The 20,672-nt window shown below is 43.4% G+C and overlaps 1 protein-coding gene across 1 annotated transcript; it reads left to right on the top strand.

Moving 5' to 3' along the window:
• Nucleotides 1-13,372: 13,372 nt before the first annotated feature.
• LOC123156933 (pheromone receptor transcription activator-like) lies at nucleotides 13,373-14,620 on the top strand. Its single transcript, XM_044575129.1, has one exon. The coding sequence runs from the start codon at nucleotides 13,373-13,375 to the stop codon at nucleotides 14,618-14,620; it is 1,248 nt and encodes a 415-aa protein (XP_044431064.1).
• Nucleotides 14,621-20,672: the final 6,052 nt, after the last annotated feature.

Below are 20,672 nucleotides of genomic sequence, written 5' to 3'. Positions count from 1 at the left end.
AATTGGGAGGAGTAATATTAAAAGCTATGTAGACCGACCTCCACAAAATTGTTGCCAAAGGGCAGTCAAGAAAGAGGTGTTTGATTGATTCATCACTATCACAAAAACTACATCTTTTAGATCGAGTCGTGCTTCGCCAAATTGTCCTTAGTTAGGATGACTTGTTTGTGGAAAAACCACATAAACACTTTGATTTTTAAAGGCACTTTGACTTTCCAAACATGTTTCAAACTAGGAATAACGCTAGTGTTGATAATATCCAAATACATGAATTTAACCGAAAACTCACCATTCTTAGCTAGTTTCCAGCTCAACTGATCTGGCTGTTGAGAAAGTTGGACATCCATCAATCTTCTCACAAGATGGAGCCAAGCTTCCCAACGGTTTCCCACTAGTGTCCTCCTGAATTGAATATTAAGAGGATTGGACTGTAGTACTGTTGTCGCGTAAGTGTCTCTCCGCTGAACAATATTATAGAGAGAAGGATATTGGATTGTAAGGGGTGTCTCCCCTAGCCAGGTGTCCTCCCAGAATCTTGTGAAAGTACCATTTGCAACTATAAATTTTGTCCTGTTAAAGAAGACTGATTTCACTCTCACCAGTCCCTTCCAAAAAGGCGAATCAGTCGGTCTTACCGTTACCTGGGACAAGGTTTTGGACTGAAGGTACTTATTACGAAGAATCTGGGCCCATGTTGCATCCGTCTCTACAGATAACTTATACAACCACTTGCTGAGAAGACATCTGTTCTTCACCTCTAAATTTTCAATGCCTAGACCCCCTTGATCTTTCGGCCAACAAATGATATCCCACTTAGCGAGTCTGTATTTTCTTTTTAATTCATCGCTCTGCCAGAAGAACCGCGATCGATAGAAATCTAGCCTTTTTCGTACACCAACTGGTACTTCGAAAAAGGATAAGAGAAACATCGGCATACTTGTGTGAACCGAATTAATCAGAATCAATCATCCTCCGTATGACATAAGCTTGCCCTTCCAGCAGCTCAGTTTTCTTTCAAATCGATCTTCAATGCTCTTCCACTCCTTGTTTGAAAGCCTGCGATGGTGGATTGGTATACCCAAATACTGAAGGGTAAAGACCCCAATTCGCACCTGAACAATTCCTTGTAATCTTGTTGTTCTTCTTTAGCTCTTCGAAAGCAGAACAATTCACTTTTGTGGAAGTTAATCTTTAACCCCGATAATTATTCTAACAAGCACAATACCAGCTTCATGTTTCTAGCTTTAGCCAAATCATGCTCCATATAGACGATAGTATCATCCGCGTACTGTAGGATAGACACTCCTACGTCAACTAAATGCGGAACGAGGCCACCTACCTGGCCATCATCCTGAGCCCTTCCTATTAGGACTGTCAACATGTCAACGACTTTGTTGAACAGAATCAGAGACATCGGATCTCCTTGTGTCAGACCCTTGTGTGTCTGAAAATAATGACCTATGTCATCATTTACCATTCCAACACTCCCTTTTTGCGTGAAAGAATCTACCTGGTCTCTCCAGGCCTGATCAAATCCTTTCATACGCAAAGCCTGCTGAAAAAATGGCCATTTTACCTTGTCATACGCTTTCTCAAAATCCACTTTGAAAACCACCCCATCTAGTTTTTTTGTGTGGATTTCATGGAGCATTTAATGCAGAACCACAACCCCTTATAGGATGTTTCTGTCCGGCATGAAAGCCGTTTGACACGGCTGCACCACAGAATGCGCAATCTGCGTAAGCCTATTAGTCCCAACTTTGGTGAAGATTTTAAAGCTAACATTAAGAAGACAGATTGGCCTAAATTGCTCAATCCTCACAGCCTATGTTTTCTTAGGAAGCAAAGTAATTGTACCGAAGTTCAAGTGAAACAGTTGTAACTGTCCCAAAAATAGATCATGGAACATCGGGAGCAAGTCCCCCTTAATGATCTGCCAACACTTTTTATAAAACTTTGCCGTAAAACCATCTGGTACTGGAGCTTTATTATTTTTCAATTGGGAAATTGCCTCAAACACCTCTTTCTCCGAAAGTGGGGCTGTCAAAATATCATTCTCATCTGCTGCGAGCTGAGGAACATCCTCAACCCTTGACTCATCCAAGGATACGAAATTATCCTCGAGAGGCCCAAACAGCTGCTTATAGTAATTGGTGATGTATACCTTTGGGTTCTCCTGCCCTAAAATCGTCCCATCATCTTGCTCAAGGTGAAATATTCTCTTCTTTCAATGCTTTCCATTCGCAATCATGTGGAAGAATGGTGTGTTATCATCCCCTTGGATGATTTTGCGAGCTTTAGCTCGCAGTGCCTGTCGGTGTCAAAACCGGCGGATCTCGGGTAGGGGGTCCCGATCTGTGCATCTAGGCTGATGGTAACAGGAAGCGAGGGACAAAACGTTTACCCAGGTTCGGGCCCTCTCGATGGAGGTAAAACCCTACTTCATGCTTGATTAATATTGAAGAAATGGGTAGTACAAGAGTAGATCTACCATGAGATCGTAGAGGCTAAATCCTAAGAGCTAGCCTATGATGGTATGATTGTAATTGTGATCGTCCTTCTAAGGACCAACCTCTCCAGTTTATATAGACACCGGAGAGGGCTAAGGTTTACATGAAGTCGGTTACAAGGAAGGAAACACAATATCCGGATCGCCAAGCTTGCCTTCCACGCAAAGGAGAGTCCCATCCGGACACAGACCGAAGTCTTGAGTCTTGTATCTTCACGCTTCAATAGTCCGGACGATGTATACAGTTGGCGTCATGGACCGACGCAGGACGGAATTGGGGGCCTGCCAGTGATGTTCCAATACTGCAGAGCCGTATCTGGGAGCTTATCGAGAGGGACATAAATCTTGTCAGCATAATTCAAGTAATGCTAATCCGACGGATGTTGCCGTGCAAACGTCGGCCTCTCCGGATGTGGGAGTTCAATCCGGAGTGTCTGTGGACTATTAAGCACTTCTTCGGCCTGAAGCTCGAAGGGATGTGTAAATTATTCTTCGGACCACAAGTAAAGTGTCCGGACACCACTGAGGATGCAGGCCTAAGCTGCAATCGCCTAGATACCCAAGTAAGTAACCTTAAAGACGGACACTCTGTTTATATTTGCCATAACCATTGTTCTGAAAAACCCTCCGTGGCCAGGAATGGTTCAACAAGGCGGAGAGAATCAGGTGTCCGGCGCCACTTCCTGAAGGCTCGCCGGGTCCAACCGTTGCCAAGATGCTTGGCCGGGTGCTTAGCAAAATGCCCTCAGGGAAAGGCGAAGGAAAGGGCAGCGAAGCCGGACTTCAGACACTACACATCCAGACCGGGGGAATTGATTTCTCCCCAAAGGAGGATAGTCGGGGAGGGGAATCTGAGGCCACCTCCCTGCGCGGGAAGAAAAGGGCCGCCTCCGAAGACTTGGAGACGGAGATGCCCAAACAGGGGAAGAAAGTGTCCCCGGGGGGCTCTGTCTCGACGGGCGTTCTCACCACGTCAGGCCCACCAACGGGCCAGCCCTCGAACGAGCTGTAAGTTAATCACTATTCCGAGGGTACTGCGTTTCTCTGAGATCAATAACCAGGATTCATCTTTTGCAGTCCGGCTAGCAGCTCTCCTCAACAGAGTTCATCTTCGGGGGATCTTCCTCCGGAGATGATGGAGAGCGACACCCCACCCACCTCTCCGCCTCATGAAGCGGGCAACACTGAGGTGTCGTCATGGAGGAGTCCGGATCTGCCGAAGCCAGAGGCCAATACGTCAGTCGCCCTGAGCCCGGAGCGTTTGGCTCCCATGGGGGGTGATGAGAAGGGTCTGGCACAGTTTGATGCCCGGCCGGACGTACTGACAGGTCTTCTGGAGCGAGTTGCGCTCTCAGCGGAGCACCGCTCATTAATGAGTGCGGTGCTTAAGAAGATTTCATCCGCTACAAGCGGTTTGAATGAGGCATTTACGAGCCTGCTCAGAGGCTTTGAGGTATGTAGTAAAAAATGCACTATTTTTTGGCTGTGAGGCATGCGCTAGGTGTGCTCCATATGGATAGTAGCCCCTGAGACTCTGGTTGCCCACCATAGGCGGCAAACGGGGGATCATATAGTAATGGCTGTGTTGTACATGTGCGCAGGTATCTAAGGATCCGGCAGCCGACCAGTCTGTTGAAGTTGCCGAACTAAGGAGGCAGATCGGATCGATCGATGCCGATATCACGCTGGTGAACAAATGGCTGGAAGAGTCACCGGGTATGTGCTCTGCTTCCCTTATTATGTTGTATAGGAAAATGTGAGAGGGGCATAATATTAATGCAATGTGTTTGTACTGCAGATGGTGCTGCTGCTGTGGAGGCCCTGAGGGCGGAACTTGCTCAAGCCAAGGAACAAGCTCGGGCTAGCAATGCGGCTGCCCTGAAGGGGGCCGAAGAATTGAGAGCCGAATAGGATGCTCATCGCCGAAGCGAGGAAAAGATAGCCAAAATGGCTGTGGAGCTAAAAAATGCCGCTGACCGGTATGTACTGCTTGAAAAGGAGAATAAGGCTAGCTCCGCCGAGCTGGACAAGGCACTTAATGCCACCAAGGAGATGCGGACAGAGATCCGGGGTATGCGGGAGGAGGTCCAACAGGCCGACCAAATCGTGGCTGGGGGCTCCTACTTACTACGGATGAAGTTTTTGGATCCGAACTATGCTCCCCTAGATGGACGCCGGAGTCCGGCCGACGCATATGCGGACTTGGCGAATAGTACGGCTGACGCTGCCAAGTTCTTCGAGGATCAAGGTGATAAGGAAGTGGAGAAGCTTTTCTGGTCGTAATTCAATGCTCCCACCCGCCCGCTGCCGTTAAATGAGAAGATGGCTGCTATGGCGGAGCTTCACGGGCTGTCTGGGCTTGCAATGCGGTCTGTAATAGACCATCTTTGGCCGAAGGGGCCTAAGCCGGACAGCTACTTTGGTTTGGTGCAACAATTCCTTGGGGCCGTGCCTCGGATCGATGCCATGAGGAGGTCGGCGTGCATAGAGGGTGCACGAATGGCTCTTTCCCACGTTAAAGCTTATTGGTCGGATATGGAGGCCACCATTGTAGCAACCCAGGATCCGGCGGGAGGCCAATATCCGATCGAGCACTACTTGGCGCAGGTCACAGAAGGTGCCCGGCTAATAGAGGCGCAGTGCTCGAAGAATGTCTTGTTAGAGTGATAAATCGAATCATTGTAAAACATGTTTATTTTGATTATGAGGCTATATTTATACTTTTTGCCTGAAAAGAATATTGTGTCCCCTGTGCGGCCGTTTTTATATATGTATATAAGTAATCCAAAAGTTAGCAGTCGTTGGCTTCAGTCCCCACGCATACAATGCGAGGGTATTCGCGAAAAATATGCTTAATCACACTTGATCCAACGTCTTGGTCCATTAAGGAGGTGATCGCACGTCGAACTAGGCAACCGGACTATATAGCTATAACACTTTTACTTAGCCATGGGAGTCTAAAGGTGGGGCTACTATGTATCCCATGGTACCTTCGCGTGCATCCGAATACGGGCGCGTATGTACATGGCCGGGAAACGGCCGTTCGTTAATGCGGAGGAATCCTAAAGATTCCGGTGAGTCTTCGAGTGGTTGAACAGTCTCTTGCTGCATCATGACAGTCAGTTTTCGGCTTTCTCTACTGAGGTGCCTATCTGGAATAACCAGGGTACAATCGCAGTAGTTCTCCTTTGGCCGCCTTAGCCGATAATAACGGAATGTAAGGCAGCAAACCCAGGAGCCGGGCAAACCCAACATTTGACCAAAGACATGATTCAGAGCTGATGCATATAAGGCCAAACTCGTGAAGCCGAACACTCCCGAAGGTATTCGGGCTTTGTAACAGAAGATGGGCTAAAGAATGCCCATTCATCATAAACCGTGTGTTTCCAGGTAGGTGCGGTAATCTATTGTGGCGAAATGCCAATAATGACAGTATCCTCTGTGGGTATGGAACCCATGGGATGGTTAAACAACAAGAGGCAATAGAAAAGGTTTACACAGGGGCTTAATCTAAAAAGAAACCTATTGAACGGGGCCTTGCTGCACGTCTGCGCCTTTGTCTCCGTTGTGCTGTATCCTGGAAGGGTATCACACGAACGTTGTCTGTGGAAAAAGGAAAACTCGTAGGAGAGTACAACGTATGTATGCCATGGATAGTAAAAGTGTAAGATGTTGGCCTGGCAATAAGGTTGAGCCAAGTGTGGGGCTGTATTAAATATTTATAGCCCCTGGTGTCCGCTACGGGATTACATATACGGTGCCCTGGTATAATTTTATCCGGGCTACCGGACTCGTCTAACCTGTCTGTGGTCTTAATGACCAGTCATGTTTTCTAATATTGGAGGCCGCTTATAGTCCGGCTGCCAGGGCCGTCACGTGTTCCTCTGCGCGTGAAGAGCGCTCTGTGATTCCGCTAATGGTGATGACGCCACGTGGACCGGGCTTCTTGAGTGTAGGGTAGTGATACGTCTCCAACGTATCTATAATTTTTGATTGTTCCATGCTATTATATTATCTGTTTTGAATGATTATGGGCTTTATTATACACTTTTATATTACTTTTGGGACTAACCTATTAATAGGAGGCCCAGCCCATATTGCTGTTTTATTGCCTGTATGAGTATTTCGAAGAAAAGGAATATCGAACGGAGTCCAAACGGAATGAAACCTTCGGCAACGTGATCATAAACACACAATTCATCGGTCTCAACAAACACACCGCAAAAAGAAGGTTACATCCAGTAGATCTCCACCAGAGAGGGCGAGAACATTGTATTGAGATCCAAAAAGAGAGAAGAAGCCATCTAGCTACTAACTATGGACCCGAAGGTCTGAAGTAAACTACTCACACTTCATCGGAGGGGCTATGGTGATGATGTAGAAGCCCTCTGTGGTAGATGCCCCCTTCGGCGAAGCTCCGGAACAGGCCCCAAGATGGGATCTCGTGGATACAGGAAGTTACGGCGGTGGAATTAGGATTTTGGGTCCGTCCCCGATCTGTTGGGGGTAAGTAGGTATATATAGGAGGAAGGAGTACGTCGGTGGAGCATCAGGGGGCCCACAAGGTAGGGGGGCGCGCCCAGGGGGTAAGGGCGTGCCCCCACCCTCGTGACCGCCTGTGGCACTCCTTGGAGTAGGGTCCAAGTCTCCTGGATCACGTTCGGTGAGAAGATCACGTTCCCGAAGGTTTCATTCCGTTTGGACTCCGTTTGATATTCCGTTTCTTCGAAACACTGAAATAGGCAAAAAAGCAGCAATTCTGGGCTGGGCCTCCGGTTAATAGGTTAGTACCAAAAATAATATAAGAGTGGAAAATAAAGCCCATTATAGTCCAAAACAATAGATAAAGTAGCATGGAGCAATCAAAAATTATAGATACGTTGGAGACGTATCATCCGGTAGTAGCTTTGGGGCACTCTTTGAAGTACTTTCATGTTGGTTGGATGAATCTGAGATTGTGTGACGCATATCGTATAATCATGCCCACGGATACTTGAGGTGACAATGGAGTATCTAGGTGAAATTAGGGTTTTGGTTGATTTGTGTCTTAAGGTGTTATTCTAGTACGAACTCTTTTATAGATCGATCCGAAAGAATAAATTTGAGGTGGTTTCGTACTTTACCATAATCTCTATGTTTGTTCTCCGCTATTAGTGACTTCGGAGTGACTCTTTGTTGCATGTTGAGGGATTGTTATACGATCTATCTATGTTATTATTGTTGAGAGAACTTGCACTAGTGAAAGTATGAACCCTAGGCCTTGTTTTCTATCATTGCAATACCGTTTACGCTCACTTTTATCGCTCGCTACCTCGCTGTTTTTATTATTTCAGATTACAAATACCTTTATCTACCATCTATTTTGCACTTGCATCTTCATCTCTTCACCGAACTAGTGCACCTATACAATTTACCATTGTATTGGGTGTGTTGGGGACACAAGAGACTCTTTGTTATTTGGTTGCAGGGTTGTTTGAGAGAGACCATCTTCATCCTACGCCTCCTACGGATTGATAAACCTTAGGTCATCCACTTGAGGGAAATTTGCTACTGTCCTACAAACCCGTGCACTTGCAGGCCCAACAACGTCTACAAGAAGAAGGTTGTGTGGTAGATATCACTTATCTGTGGTGACAATGGGATATCATGTGCCTCTTGATGTATGTTTTGGTGACCAACTTGCGGGTTCCGCCCATGAACCTATGCATAGGGGTTGGCACACGTTCTTGACTCTCCGGTAGAAACTTTGGGGCACTCTTTGAAGTACTTTGTGTTGGTTGAATAGATGAATCTGAGATTGTGTGATGCATATCGTATAATCATGCCCACTGATACTTGAGGTGACAATGGAGTATCTAGGTGACATTAGGGTTTTGGTTGATTTGTGTCTTAAGGTATTATTCTAGTACGAACTCTTGAATAGATTGATCCAAAAAAATAACTTTGAGGTGGTTTCACACCCTACCATAATCTCTTCGTTCGTTCTCCGCTATTAGTGTCTTTGGAGTGACTCTTTGTTGCATGTTGAGGGATTGTTATATGATCTATCTATGTTATTATTGTTGAGAGAACTTGCACTAGTGAAAGTATGAACCCTAGGCCTTGTTTCCTATCATTGCAATACCGTTTACGCTCACTTTTATCATTAGTTACCTTGCTAATGTTAAAATTTGATTGTGCAATCTTCAGAAAATGTTTCGTACCATTCAAAAAAGGTTCATGAGTTTGAAGAAATTTCCGTAGAACTTAAAAACTGTTTGCACAACTAAAAATAATATTCATGGCATTTATGAAAAATGGTCATTGTGTGTTTAAGAAAATTCCACATTGTATTTTGAAGATGTTTAATGTAAATTTGACAAATGTTCAAGGTGTATTTAAAAAGTATTCAAATTGTATTTGGAAAATGTTCAACGTGTATCCAAATAGGTTCAACATGCATATGCCTTTTTCAATGTGTATTTAAATAAAGTCAACGTATATTTGAAAAATGCAAAAAAAAGGAAAGGAATGAAAAACATAAAACGCAATAACAATGAAGTATACCAAGAAAACACTGTAACAAAAAGGAAAAAAATAACTTGAAAGGTTCTAAAACATGTTTTTTTAGAAACTGGTTCTAAAACAAGTCTGTACCAGTCAGTACTACCTTTCCAAATCTGGACCATTGGGCCCACCCACTAAGGTGGGCTCAGAGGCGAGCTCAGGTTATATCTTGCTGTACAGCGAGATATAGCTGTTTCTCCGTTGTACAGATCTATTTTTGAGTTGTTTACTAGAAAACAAATTAAAAGGTGCCTGCTGTGAATTTTTTTTGTGGGAAGCCTGCTGTGAAAATTTTAACAAATGCTGACAATTTTTGTTCATTTTTAACATCTTTTCAAGAATTTTAATAAATGCTTCCAAGTTTGAAAAACAATCCATGGATTTTAAGAACGTTTGCAACTTTATAAAAAATATATTCTGTAATTAAAAAAATGTTTAGGATGTTTAAAATGCTCATCAAATTATAAATATTCCCTAATTAAAATAATTTCTGAAAGTTTTAAAATGTTCTCAAACTAAAAAATCATGCTTTCTAAAAATAACATTAGCAAATTTAAAAAACATTCGTGAATTTGTGAAAAAAAACACTACCTCAATTGTCCAGCATGCATGCCTCTTCGGTGAGTTCCAGTAGACCAAGATTGTCCCAAACCTCCCTTGCAACATTACATTCAAATAGCACATGCTTTATATCTTCATAATAGACCGAGCACACTGTACACAAATAGTTATTTGTTACAATATTCTCGTATGCTATGTATGTCATTTGGAGAAGCTTAAAAACATATCACACAATGAATTATCTCTTAGCCTAACAAGCAAAGATTACATGCTCTTAAATTAATGCGATGGTTAAAATTAAACTAGAAAATATAAGAGATGACATCTAGTACATTGGGTAGAATTGTCTTATCTTCTTTTCCTGAGAGACCTTCTCTTAGGTAAGAGGTGGCAAGCCTTTTTTCCTCCAATCACTCTCGTTTAACTCATCAATGATCTTAGGTGACATTGCGAAGATAGCATCATTGTACACGACGACCTAAGGTAGCTAGCTCTGTACGAGTGTGTCATGTGGGAGGGCTGATGCAATGTATGTCATTTGGAGAAGCTTAAAAACATATGATACAATGAATTAGCTCTTAGCCTAACAAGCAAAGTTTACATGCTCTTAAATTAATGCGATGGTTAAAATTAAACTAGAAAATATGTAGCTAAGAGATGACATCTAGTAAAATGGATAGAATTGTCTTATCTTCTTTACTGACAAACCATCTCTTAGGTAAGAGATGGCAAGCCTTTTTTCCCTCCATTCGCTCTCTTCTAACTCAGCAGTGATCTTAGGTGACATTGGAAGATAGCACCATTGTACATGCTCTAACACAGCTAGCTCTGTACGAGTGTGTCATGCAGGAGGGCTGATGCAGGATGCACTGATGATGGCCCATGTGACTCAAAATGACAACATAACAGATGTATCATTGGTAGTGCCAATGATACCTATCATTGTTGGCACCGACATGTCGGAGTACTACTGGTACAATATTATATTTTAGTGTTATATTTTTGAAATTTATGTAACAAAAACAATATTTAAAATATCCCCCCAAGTGACAGGCAATACCTTGCTTGTGTCCGTCTAGTGGCCCCACAACCACCCGAAATCAGAAGGGAGTACCTCGCTTTTGTACACCGCCTAACCAAAGAGTGCCATCAAGTATTAATGAGCCATAGAGAAAGACATCCATTTATTCGTGTTAGACGAGCCCGGATTAATGTGTAACTGGCCGTGCCTGGAGCCATCCACCCTATATGGACAAGAAATCCTGGAATACCTTGCTTTTTGTCCTGTTGTCCAACCAAACCATACCATCAAGTGTTAATGAGCCCTAGAGAAAGACATCGATATATTTGTGCAAGTCACCATTTTAGCATGGATTAATGTGCATGCGTCTCCGTATCAGGAGGTGCCCACCTCATGTTTTCGGACAACCTAGTCGAAAAGTGGAAGTATTAAAGAGCCAAAAAGAAGGACATCGATTTATTCGTGCTAGTCACCGTTTCAGTTTGGATTAATGCATATATTACCAGCAGCCATCCACCTTGAGTCGGCAGGGGACCAGGGAGTACCTTGCTTCTTACTGGTTGTCTGGCTGAATAGTACCATCAATTATTTGTTGTAGAGAAAGACACCAATTTATTCGTGCTAGTGACTAGACAGATGGATAAAGGCCAAGAGTCATCCCCTCAAATTGAAAAGGAGTACATTACTTCTGTGTGGCTATCCAACCGAATAGTACCATGCATTGTTAATGAGCCTTGGAGAAATATAACGATTTATTCGTGCTTGGCACCATTTTAGCTTGTAGTAACGTGCAGATGGCTACGGAATGGGAGTCGCCCATTTCTAATTGGTAGGAATAACCTCGCTTCTGTCCAGCTACCCAGCTGAAGTTCCATCAAGTAATAGTGAGCGATAGAGAAAGCCATCAATTTATTCATGCTAGTCACAATCTTAGCCTGGACATCGAACCAATAGGGACCAAGGAGTACCTTGTGTCTGGTTATCTAGGAGAACAATATTGTCGAGTATTAACAAGCCCTAGAAAAACATCAATTTATTCATGCCAGTTGATATGTACTATATGTATCAAGAAATTTTTATTGTTTCATGTTATACTTATATCATAATGGCATAGTATTGGCATCAACTTTTATAGTTTTTCTTGATTAACCTATTAATTCAGTGCAAAGTGCTAGTTGTTGTGTTTTTGAATTTTCAGAAGAAAAAAATCAACTTTTTAGGGACCAAAAAACTAGAAAAAAACACTAACTTTCATGAAGAAAGGAAGCCGGAGGGACCTAGACCCACCCCCCACCCCTCCTAGGACACATGCCACAGGTCGGCCAGAGCATCCAAGGGGGAGCATGGCCGCCATAGAGGTTGCCTCCATCTCATCTTTCTTCCGCTGCCTTTATATACTCCCGAAAACGTTAGAAATATTAACAGATGATTTTTGCGCCGCCCACCTCTCTGCTCCGGGGAGATCCAACCTGGAGGCTTTTTCAGGTACTCTACCAAGGGGGAATTAATCACAAAGATCATTTACATGAACATTGCTGCCACTGTGTTCATGTGTGAGCAGTCCTTTTGGTACTATGGGAACATAATGTTTTTTCCATTATATTATGTCATCAGCCCACGTCCTAATAAGATGGCATCAGCCCACATCCTAACAAGTTAGATGGAACACTTTTTTCTTATAATGGCAATGGTGGGTAATTATTTCACTTAAACCTAATCTAATGGTTATAAAATATTAGCCTATTAAATAGACAGTCAGATGTTTTTGATTTTTGAGAGATCTTCTAGCATCTATATCTTTTTTCTGGTGAGCCCGTCAATTGCTTTTAATATATAATAGATAGACAATTAGTTGTTTTTATTTTTGAGTTATTTTCTAGCATTTTTATGTTTTTCTGGTGAGCCCGTCAATTCTTTTAATACATAATAGATTAGGTTGTGTTGGATCCTTCCAGAAAAAGCCTTACACATATTATTTTATGGGCCATAAAAAACTAGGGCCCAAGATATACATGTGTAACCAATAAAAACACATCTTGAGCGGGAACTGGGCTTACCAAGGAAGCAGGTCGATGCTCCGAGTAACATATGTGTTATACCATGACTTACCAAATGTCCTAGTATTTTATAGTTGCTCTTAGTATATCTTTCCTAGTTGGTATCTCAATTTCTAAGTTAAGCACCAAAGCAAGGTCCATGTTATACTTGGATATTATGGATTAAAGGACGACCACTTCTAGATTAGGTAGTTCCTAGTACAGGATATGGATGTAATCAATATGATCACGGATACATTAGTATGTAATCAATGTGATCAACAAAGGATTTGGATGCAATTAACAACCAAATAAATTTGACCACAATTATTTTGTATATTAGAGTAAAACTTAGTTGGGTTTAACTCCCATTAATACTTCTAGATAAGGATATGAATGTGGTCAAATGGGAATCATTTAATATTTCTATTTTTAAAAGTGTTAATAGTTCTATATATGGATGTGAATACTTACATCAGAAGAAATACATATCAGTGGTTGCAAAGAAGGATGTGGATGCACTCACATATGTATATTTGGACGATAGTTAATAGTATCCATAAAATAGCACTTTTTGTGAGTTATGTATGTTAATTTTTACTAAAGATTTACATGGTCTTTTTATAGTCAAATATCACTGCCATACAACCCTTTTAAATCTATGTAAGGGGAGTACATCTTCTCATATCCTACACCAATATGTGGTTAGCCAATAGTGCTCCTAAATCTCTAGTTTTCTGTAGATCCTTGTGCTTCCTATTTGTAGTAGTTAGTTTCTTCCTCTTTGTCCACATTAGTATGCCGAGGAAAGAGCGGCGGTCAGGTTTGGCATACATCCATAATGACAAAGAACGTGATCTCACCTTCTACAAGCGACGTTCCGGTTTGTTCAAGAGGGTGACTGACATTTCTGCCCTCACTAGGGCTAGGGTTGCGGTCGTCCTAGAAACAAACATTGGAAAGATGCACTCATTTGGGACGCCATTGGCCGATCCCATTGTTGATGCTTTCCTATTTGGAACTCCACCAGCAGTTCCCTCTGCCGACGAGGCAACCACTGCTAGGATTGGAAGCCTACAAAACAAGGTGGCTCAGTTGGACATGGAGAACATGACCGAGGAAGACAAAAACAACCTTTCCATCCTTCGTATGAAAAATATCCAAGAAGAGAATCCAGGTATGGTGGCAAATCTCATCTTCACGAAGGAACAAGATCTCAGTCTTGAAGATCTGAACAAGCTCTTCAGTGAGCTCTCTCGGGTCCAAAAAGACATTAGATTCCGGCTACCCCCACTACATGGTCGTGAAGACAACACCGGTGGCACATGTGTGGCACAAGATCTGCAACTACCAAGTGTTCTGCCGGCAGATCATTTGGGTACTACTCATTTACTTATGCAGTCATCGTGGGCTCACAATCTCTCACAACTCCAGCTACCTTCCGATCCACTACCATCACAACCAGAACAAACTTCGGCACCACTTTTTCCTATGCAGGTACCACAAATGTTCCATTCCGCACTACCGTCTTTAGCTCCACACTTGGCTTCCCATGTCCAACCCATACCAAATCAGATACATGAGCAAACTCCACCAGAAGAGTTGCATGTTCAGAACTATGAAAGTCCTTGCAACATAGTGCAACCGCAACAAAATGATGCAAATCATGACTCAACATCTAGGCAGAATTTGGAGGACTCTCCACTATTGGGGTACTCGACTGGCAATGCTTTTTCTATTGATGACCCATTTAACACTGAACAATGGGGTTATGCTCTATCAGATCAGTCATGCTACAATAGTTTCCTATGGATGGATGCTTCCTCAGGCTCTAGCGGTACGGATCTAGGGCAGTCTTCCATGGTAAATGGTGGATGGGTTGATGTGCCGCCCTCTTCCACTGGACAAGATATTGATATTCTTACAGACTATGGAGATCTGTTGTAGATGCTAGTTAGCGCTTCCATGTAAGAGCTATACTGAAATAAAAATATATTTATTTCCAAATTCATTATCCTTTGGACTACTATCTTAATTAGGATCTTTGGGAAAAATATGTATGCTCAGTGTTCCAGGTCTTGGTCCATGTCTCCATGATGTTTTTTCATTAGTACCTACAATTTTGTCGTTGTTGTTTAGATCATTGTCATCTTAAGAATGAAGGAAGTGGAACATGTATTTACAACAATGCACCTCTTAGAATATTGTGAGGCAAACATTAGCGTGTCAACTAAAAATAGAAGCCATGCTCATTAAATAATTAAATTAAAAGATAGCACAAGTCCAAACTTCAACTCAAGAGACTAGAATCCATTACTTTTTCTGGTTGCATAACACTACCAAGAACAACAACTGCATCTCATATATGAATTAATGAATGTGAAAAATCAAGGTTTTCTTAGATGACCGCCCTTTTAGCTACTGCGGAGGAGAATGGAAACATTTTAGGTATAAAGGTTTGCAGAGATGCCCCATCAATTTCTAATCTCCTCTTTGCTGATGACTCTTTGATCCTTATGTGAGCCAATCCCATGAGTGTGGAGGCGTTGAAATCACTCTTGGATTCGTATTGTGCCGCCTCAGGGCAAATGGTTAGTGTTGAAAAATCCAGTATATTCTTTAGTCCCAATACTAAAATGGAAGACAAAGCACAAATATGTACAATTCTAAATATTATGACTGAAGCCCTCAATGACAAATACCTGGGTTTGCCGGCAAATGTGGGCATGGACAAAAGTGATTGTTTCCAGTTCCTAATCGACCGAATTATTATGAAAATTAGTGGATGGAAGGAAAAATTGTTACCCTCTAGGAAGGAAATTTTGCCCAAATCTGTTGTACAAGCCATCCCCACCTATGCCATGTCCGTCTTTAAAATTCCTAATTTTTTTGCAAAGGAATTATTGACGCGATGTCGCAATTTTGGTGGGGTGACGAGGACAATCAGAAGAGGATGCATTGGATTGCATGGTAGAAAATGCGTGTTCCAAAAGATCAAGGAGGTATGGGCTTCCGAGATATACACTATTTCAACCTGGTGCTATTAGCTAAACAAGCGTGGCGTCTTCTTGATAATCCTGAATCTTTATGTGCAACCATCTTGAGAGCTAAATATTTCCCTGAGGAAGATTTAGCTGCACTCAGAGATGAGAAAGGAAAATTCATTGTTGGTGGAAATTGGAAGATCGATTGGTGTGCTGATGTACTAACAGCAGAAGCGATGGCTCTGAGGTTTAGTTTAATTCTTGCACAAAAGGCGGGATGCAATCGTCTTATTATTAACTCTGATAATATGGAAGTCATTGACATAATGAGAAATGGAGGACAATCAACGGGAGTTGCGGCGGCAGTCTTCGAGGATTGCTACTTCATGGCATGTGATTTTCCGTTGACTAGATTTGAACATTATAATAGGGTAGCTACTAAGGTTGCTCATGAACTTGCAAGGCTAGCGAAAGTTTCTGTAACTAGAGATTGATTTGAGGAGCCTATGGAGAATATTGTACCTCTTCTTATAGACGATGTAATCATTATTTCCAATTAATAAAGTACATATTTTCTTTCAAAAAAAAACATTGGGTCATGAATCTTACTCTTGGCTGGACCCCGTCTCTTCCTCTGACAATATTGTAATCAACCAAAACAAAGCAACAAATTCAATATCTGTTTGCATATGCTGCAAGAGATTACAGATAATCTGAGGTATTGAACGTCCTTTTATGAGAATGACCAAAAATTTCCTTACTTTAAAGGTAATAGTGATAGTCCTTTGGACTACCACTTCATACCGAGAGCCTGGAGGCTTTACTTGCTCATTCTCCAAACCGCCGTTGTTGACCAAAGTGAGCTTTGGATGCCAAAACGCCGTCTTCTCCCCCATCTTGATCTTGGCAGACTCGAGGGAACTCACTGGTGTCCATCCCTTCCTCTGGAAAATTAGTTAGGAAACAAAGTCAGAGTACTCATTGTTATGACCATAAACCTCAATTGCACAATAATTTTTATTACTAAATTTTAACTAGTGATGTAGAAATAAGTAGCACTAGTAGTTACTAGTCAGTTCGACAATGACAGAAACAAAACCTCTCGCAACGACATGCCAAAGACGGATCGCGCAATGCTGACTCAGACAAAAATAGACAATCTGGCATGCAGTACACACGTCCTGCGTCTACTCGCTTAATTTAAAAAGCACAACAGGGAGTTTCAGCAAACTTTATACTATCCAAAAAGAGAGAACAACACAAATGAATATCTTAGGAAACAACCAGACGAACAGACATCAGCGCTAGCAATCAGAAAAAACGGTATTGATATTTTGTTCTTTGTTATTCTTCTGTAGAATCGACAATCTCCTTCTCTTTTTCTGTGTGCAGGAATCACTTCTCGCTAAAAGTTACTCTCATAAATAAATAAAATCGACCAAAGTTAACTGGAAAAACAAAATAGCATGAAAAAACCTCAAGAAATCCTTGCATAATAAATTGCAATAATATTTAGTTGACGCTACAATACCAATGAGCACTAGGACAAAAAAGAAACGTAAGCAAACTGTCTGTAATTTGTCAGGCAGTTCGACAAGGTACTCTGAACACTGAAGCTAGCTTGGAAAAGGCAGAATGAAGTGCCTAAAATGCAGCAATGAGAGATTCCATGAAGTTTCTCACCAGTGGTTCAAAATCATTATCATTGTTTCCGAGCAAAGCGAGACTTTTTTTATGTTGAAGCGTCGATGACGTCTTCTCCCCGATCTCGGTCTTGACAGGCTGCGGAGAATCACCTCCTTCTCTCTGGAAATAATGCGACAGAGTAATCGTCACACGAGTAAAGATCAACAGATCAACAATTCATATTGTCACCGAATCTCATGTATAAGAGCAACTCTAGCAGCACACGAGTAAAGATCAATCAGATCAACAATTCATATTGTCACCGAATCTCATGTATTAGAGCAACTCTAGCAGACCCTGCAAAAGGTCCCGACCCATAAAATAACCGCAAAAATGCGGGCCGGCGATGAAAATTCCGCCTGAACAGACACCGCAAACGCGGCCGGCCCGCAAAAAAATTTGAGGGGCGCGGCAAAAACTCGGCCTCAACCCACGTATTTGTGGGTCCCCCCGGCCCATCGGTGCCCTGCATATAGCGGGAGCGGTTGGTGGGGGGGGGGGACATTTCAGCCCGCGCTTTTCCCCACCAAACCACCTCCCCTCTCCTCCTTGCCCCGCTGCCGCCCAAGATTCCGGCGAAAGTGGCCGGCCGGAGCACGCCGAAAGGCCTCCACACGAACGAGGTTGCCCTCCGCCGCCCCTCCCTCTCATCCTGCGTCGGCGGGCTGGGACCTTGCGGATCTGCGGCGCTTCATCGCGCGCCAAGCTATGGAATGGTCGGGGATCACCTCGCGCAGCCCCGGCAAAGGCTCATCGCCGCATGCAGGTGCGGGTTCGTCCGCTCGCCGCCGCCGACAGTTTGCCCGCATGGATTCGGCCGGCCGGCCGCCGGGCTCAGCCCTCGCGCAGAGGATCTGTGACTCGCTGATGCCGCTCATACAGTGCGACAACTGTCCGCGGACAGTGCCGAGGCTGACTTCGGGCACGCCGAAGCACCCCGGATACGTGTTCTTCAAATGCGAAAACGACGGGGTACGTGTTGTTTTACATTCGGCTCATTTTGATAGCTAATTATGTTTGCTCATTTCGAACATCATCATGCGTGTAGGAATATGGATGCTCCTTTTGGTTTTGGGAAGGCGAATACATTAAAGAAAACTGATAGACGTTCGTGCACTCCTTAGTACAATCGAAGGTAATGAAGCGCATGCATGTGCAACTAGAGAGGACGCAACATCTACTTCTTTAGAACCAAAGAAGAATAACGAAGAATGCAAGATCAAGGATTCGCAGATCATGGAGAAGATATTGCTACAACTAGTAGGAGCAGTTATGGAAGTTGGAAATCTTCTAAAATGCATACTTGTGGTTCTTATTTTTTTGGTCTTGCTTTTCTAGCAAAGATTTGGTGATGTTCTATGTATCCAATGTGGTTGAAAATGCAAAGAAATGCAAATTGAGGTGCAAATTTATATTTTGCGGGCTGGGTGGAGGACGGCCGCAGAGACAGACCCCACAAATCCAACCCATAAAACAGGATGTGGGTCGGCTTTGCGGGGTCTGCCTCTGCAGCTTTTTGCTGCTGACTGCAAAACAGCTTTTTTGTGAACTGCAAACGGAAAATGCGGGTCGGCGGGATGCGGGGTCTGCTAAAGATGCTCTTAGCGATAAGGTGGTAGTTCCTAGTCAGTACATGGAACGCGTTGCCAACAGGACAAGTAAAAACGAGTCCAATAAACCAATGGTTCAGGCAACGATCGTACACACATACAGTTACAGAGATGTTCTCAAGAAACCTACCATAAGGTGATGTTCGATCCATCAATCAGAAAATTGAAAACAACCACACGGACCGGCGCATGTACATCAATAGGAGTAGATGTACAGATACGTATGCATAAATAAACGAATGAATGAAAAGAGTTGGAGAGGGGACATGCTTTGAAGGGCCGCTACTTCCCCGACACTGACTTCATGCACGCTACCATACCCAAGTCGGTGTCGGCCACTTGGCGGGGTACCATATCTATGTATCCTATTTTTCGGCCACAATATACGACCATTGAGCGTGTGTCCGAGCTAATAGATCCATCTAACTGGTCGTGGAGACAAGAGCTTGTTCGGCATACTTTCATTGCTCCTGATGCTGAAGCAATATTGAACATCCCTATTCGGCAAGGAGGAGGAGATGATTTTCTTGCATGGGCATTCGAAAGATCGGGGAACTATACTGTGAAGACGGCGTACCGTGCTCTCGTGACTCAGAAAGAGCGTGTTGATCTAGAGGAAGGGACGGCTACCGGAACCTCAGAGGATGATACACAGTTGTGGAAATCCCTATGAAAATTGAATGTCATTCCAAAGGTTAGTGTGTTCTGGTGGAGGGTTCTTCGTGGAATTCTCCCAGATGAAGTCACTCTCAACTATCAACATATTGCAGAGATTCGTCGATGCAAAGTTTGTTTGGCTATGGACGAAAATCTGGAGCATACACTCATACATTGTTCACATGCAAAATGCTTCTGGGAAGAAGCATGTGCTTGGTTTGGCCTCAGATTGCCTCGTGTTCATCCAGACTCATGGGCGCGGGATATCACATGCGATCCTCGGTTTACAGACGATGACCGCGCCAAGATCACCACGATAATGTGGTCTATATGGCACTCCCGGAATCGGATCAAGCACGGCGAAGAGGGGAGGAATCCTACGACTACGATCAGGGCCACCAAGGAGGCGATCGCCCTCCTTCATCTACCACAACGACATGCAATGATTCTGCCTGGACTTGGCTGAAGACCACCTGATGAGGGTGTTGTCAAGATTACTACGGACGGTGCTTTAAACTTAGCAGATGGCAGGGGCGGTGCAGGAGGGGTGGCTCGATCCTCTTCAGCGCTCCTGGGAGCATGGTGTAAACCATACTTGGGTATCTCTGATCCCTTGATTATGGAGGGTTTATCACTACGAAATGGAGTTCGTTTCGCTTCTCTTTGAGGATTCTCGCACATGGTAATGAAAACTGATTGCTTGGAGATGGTGACGCTATGGAACACTCGCCACAATTCTTGTTCAATTGTGGCTCCTTTATTGTTAGAGATAGGAGAGCTATGTAATAATTTTACTTTGTTCGATATTCAGCATGTAAACAGGTCAGCGAACATTACGGCGCATCTTTGTGCAAAGTGTGCTTGCACTTTGAATGTGATCGATAGCTGGCTTGAGGAGACTCCTAGCTTTTTGGTGACCAGTCTATTGGTGACTGCCCCAAATTTGCTTTCATATGAATGAAGCTCTCCTGTTTAACCTGTAAAAAAAAGAGGGGACATGCTTTCATGGGCTCGTCGACGACCGCCATGGCACTTCTGTCGGGACCTCCGATGCAGCGGCAG

Source organism: Triticum aestivum, chromosome 7B (assembly GCF_018294505.1).
Source record: "Triticum aestivum cultivar Chinese Spring chromosome 7B, IWGSC CS RefSeq v2.1, whole genome shotgun sequence".
Lineage (NCBI taxonomy): Eukaryota > Viridiplantae > Streptophyta > Magnoliopsida > Poales > Poaceae > Triticum > Triticum aestivum.
The sequence above is the reverse complement of the archived record's forward strand: the minus strand, read 5'-3'. Positions and strand labels throughout refer to the sequence as shown.

Bases quoted from the DNA above. Each gene is read 5' to 3' on its own strand.
- LOC123156933 (XM_044575129.1), top strand. From the start codon at position 13,373: ATGTGGTTAGCCAATAGTGCTCCTAAATCTCTAGTTTTCTGTAGATCC.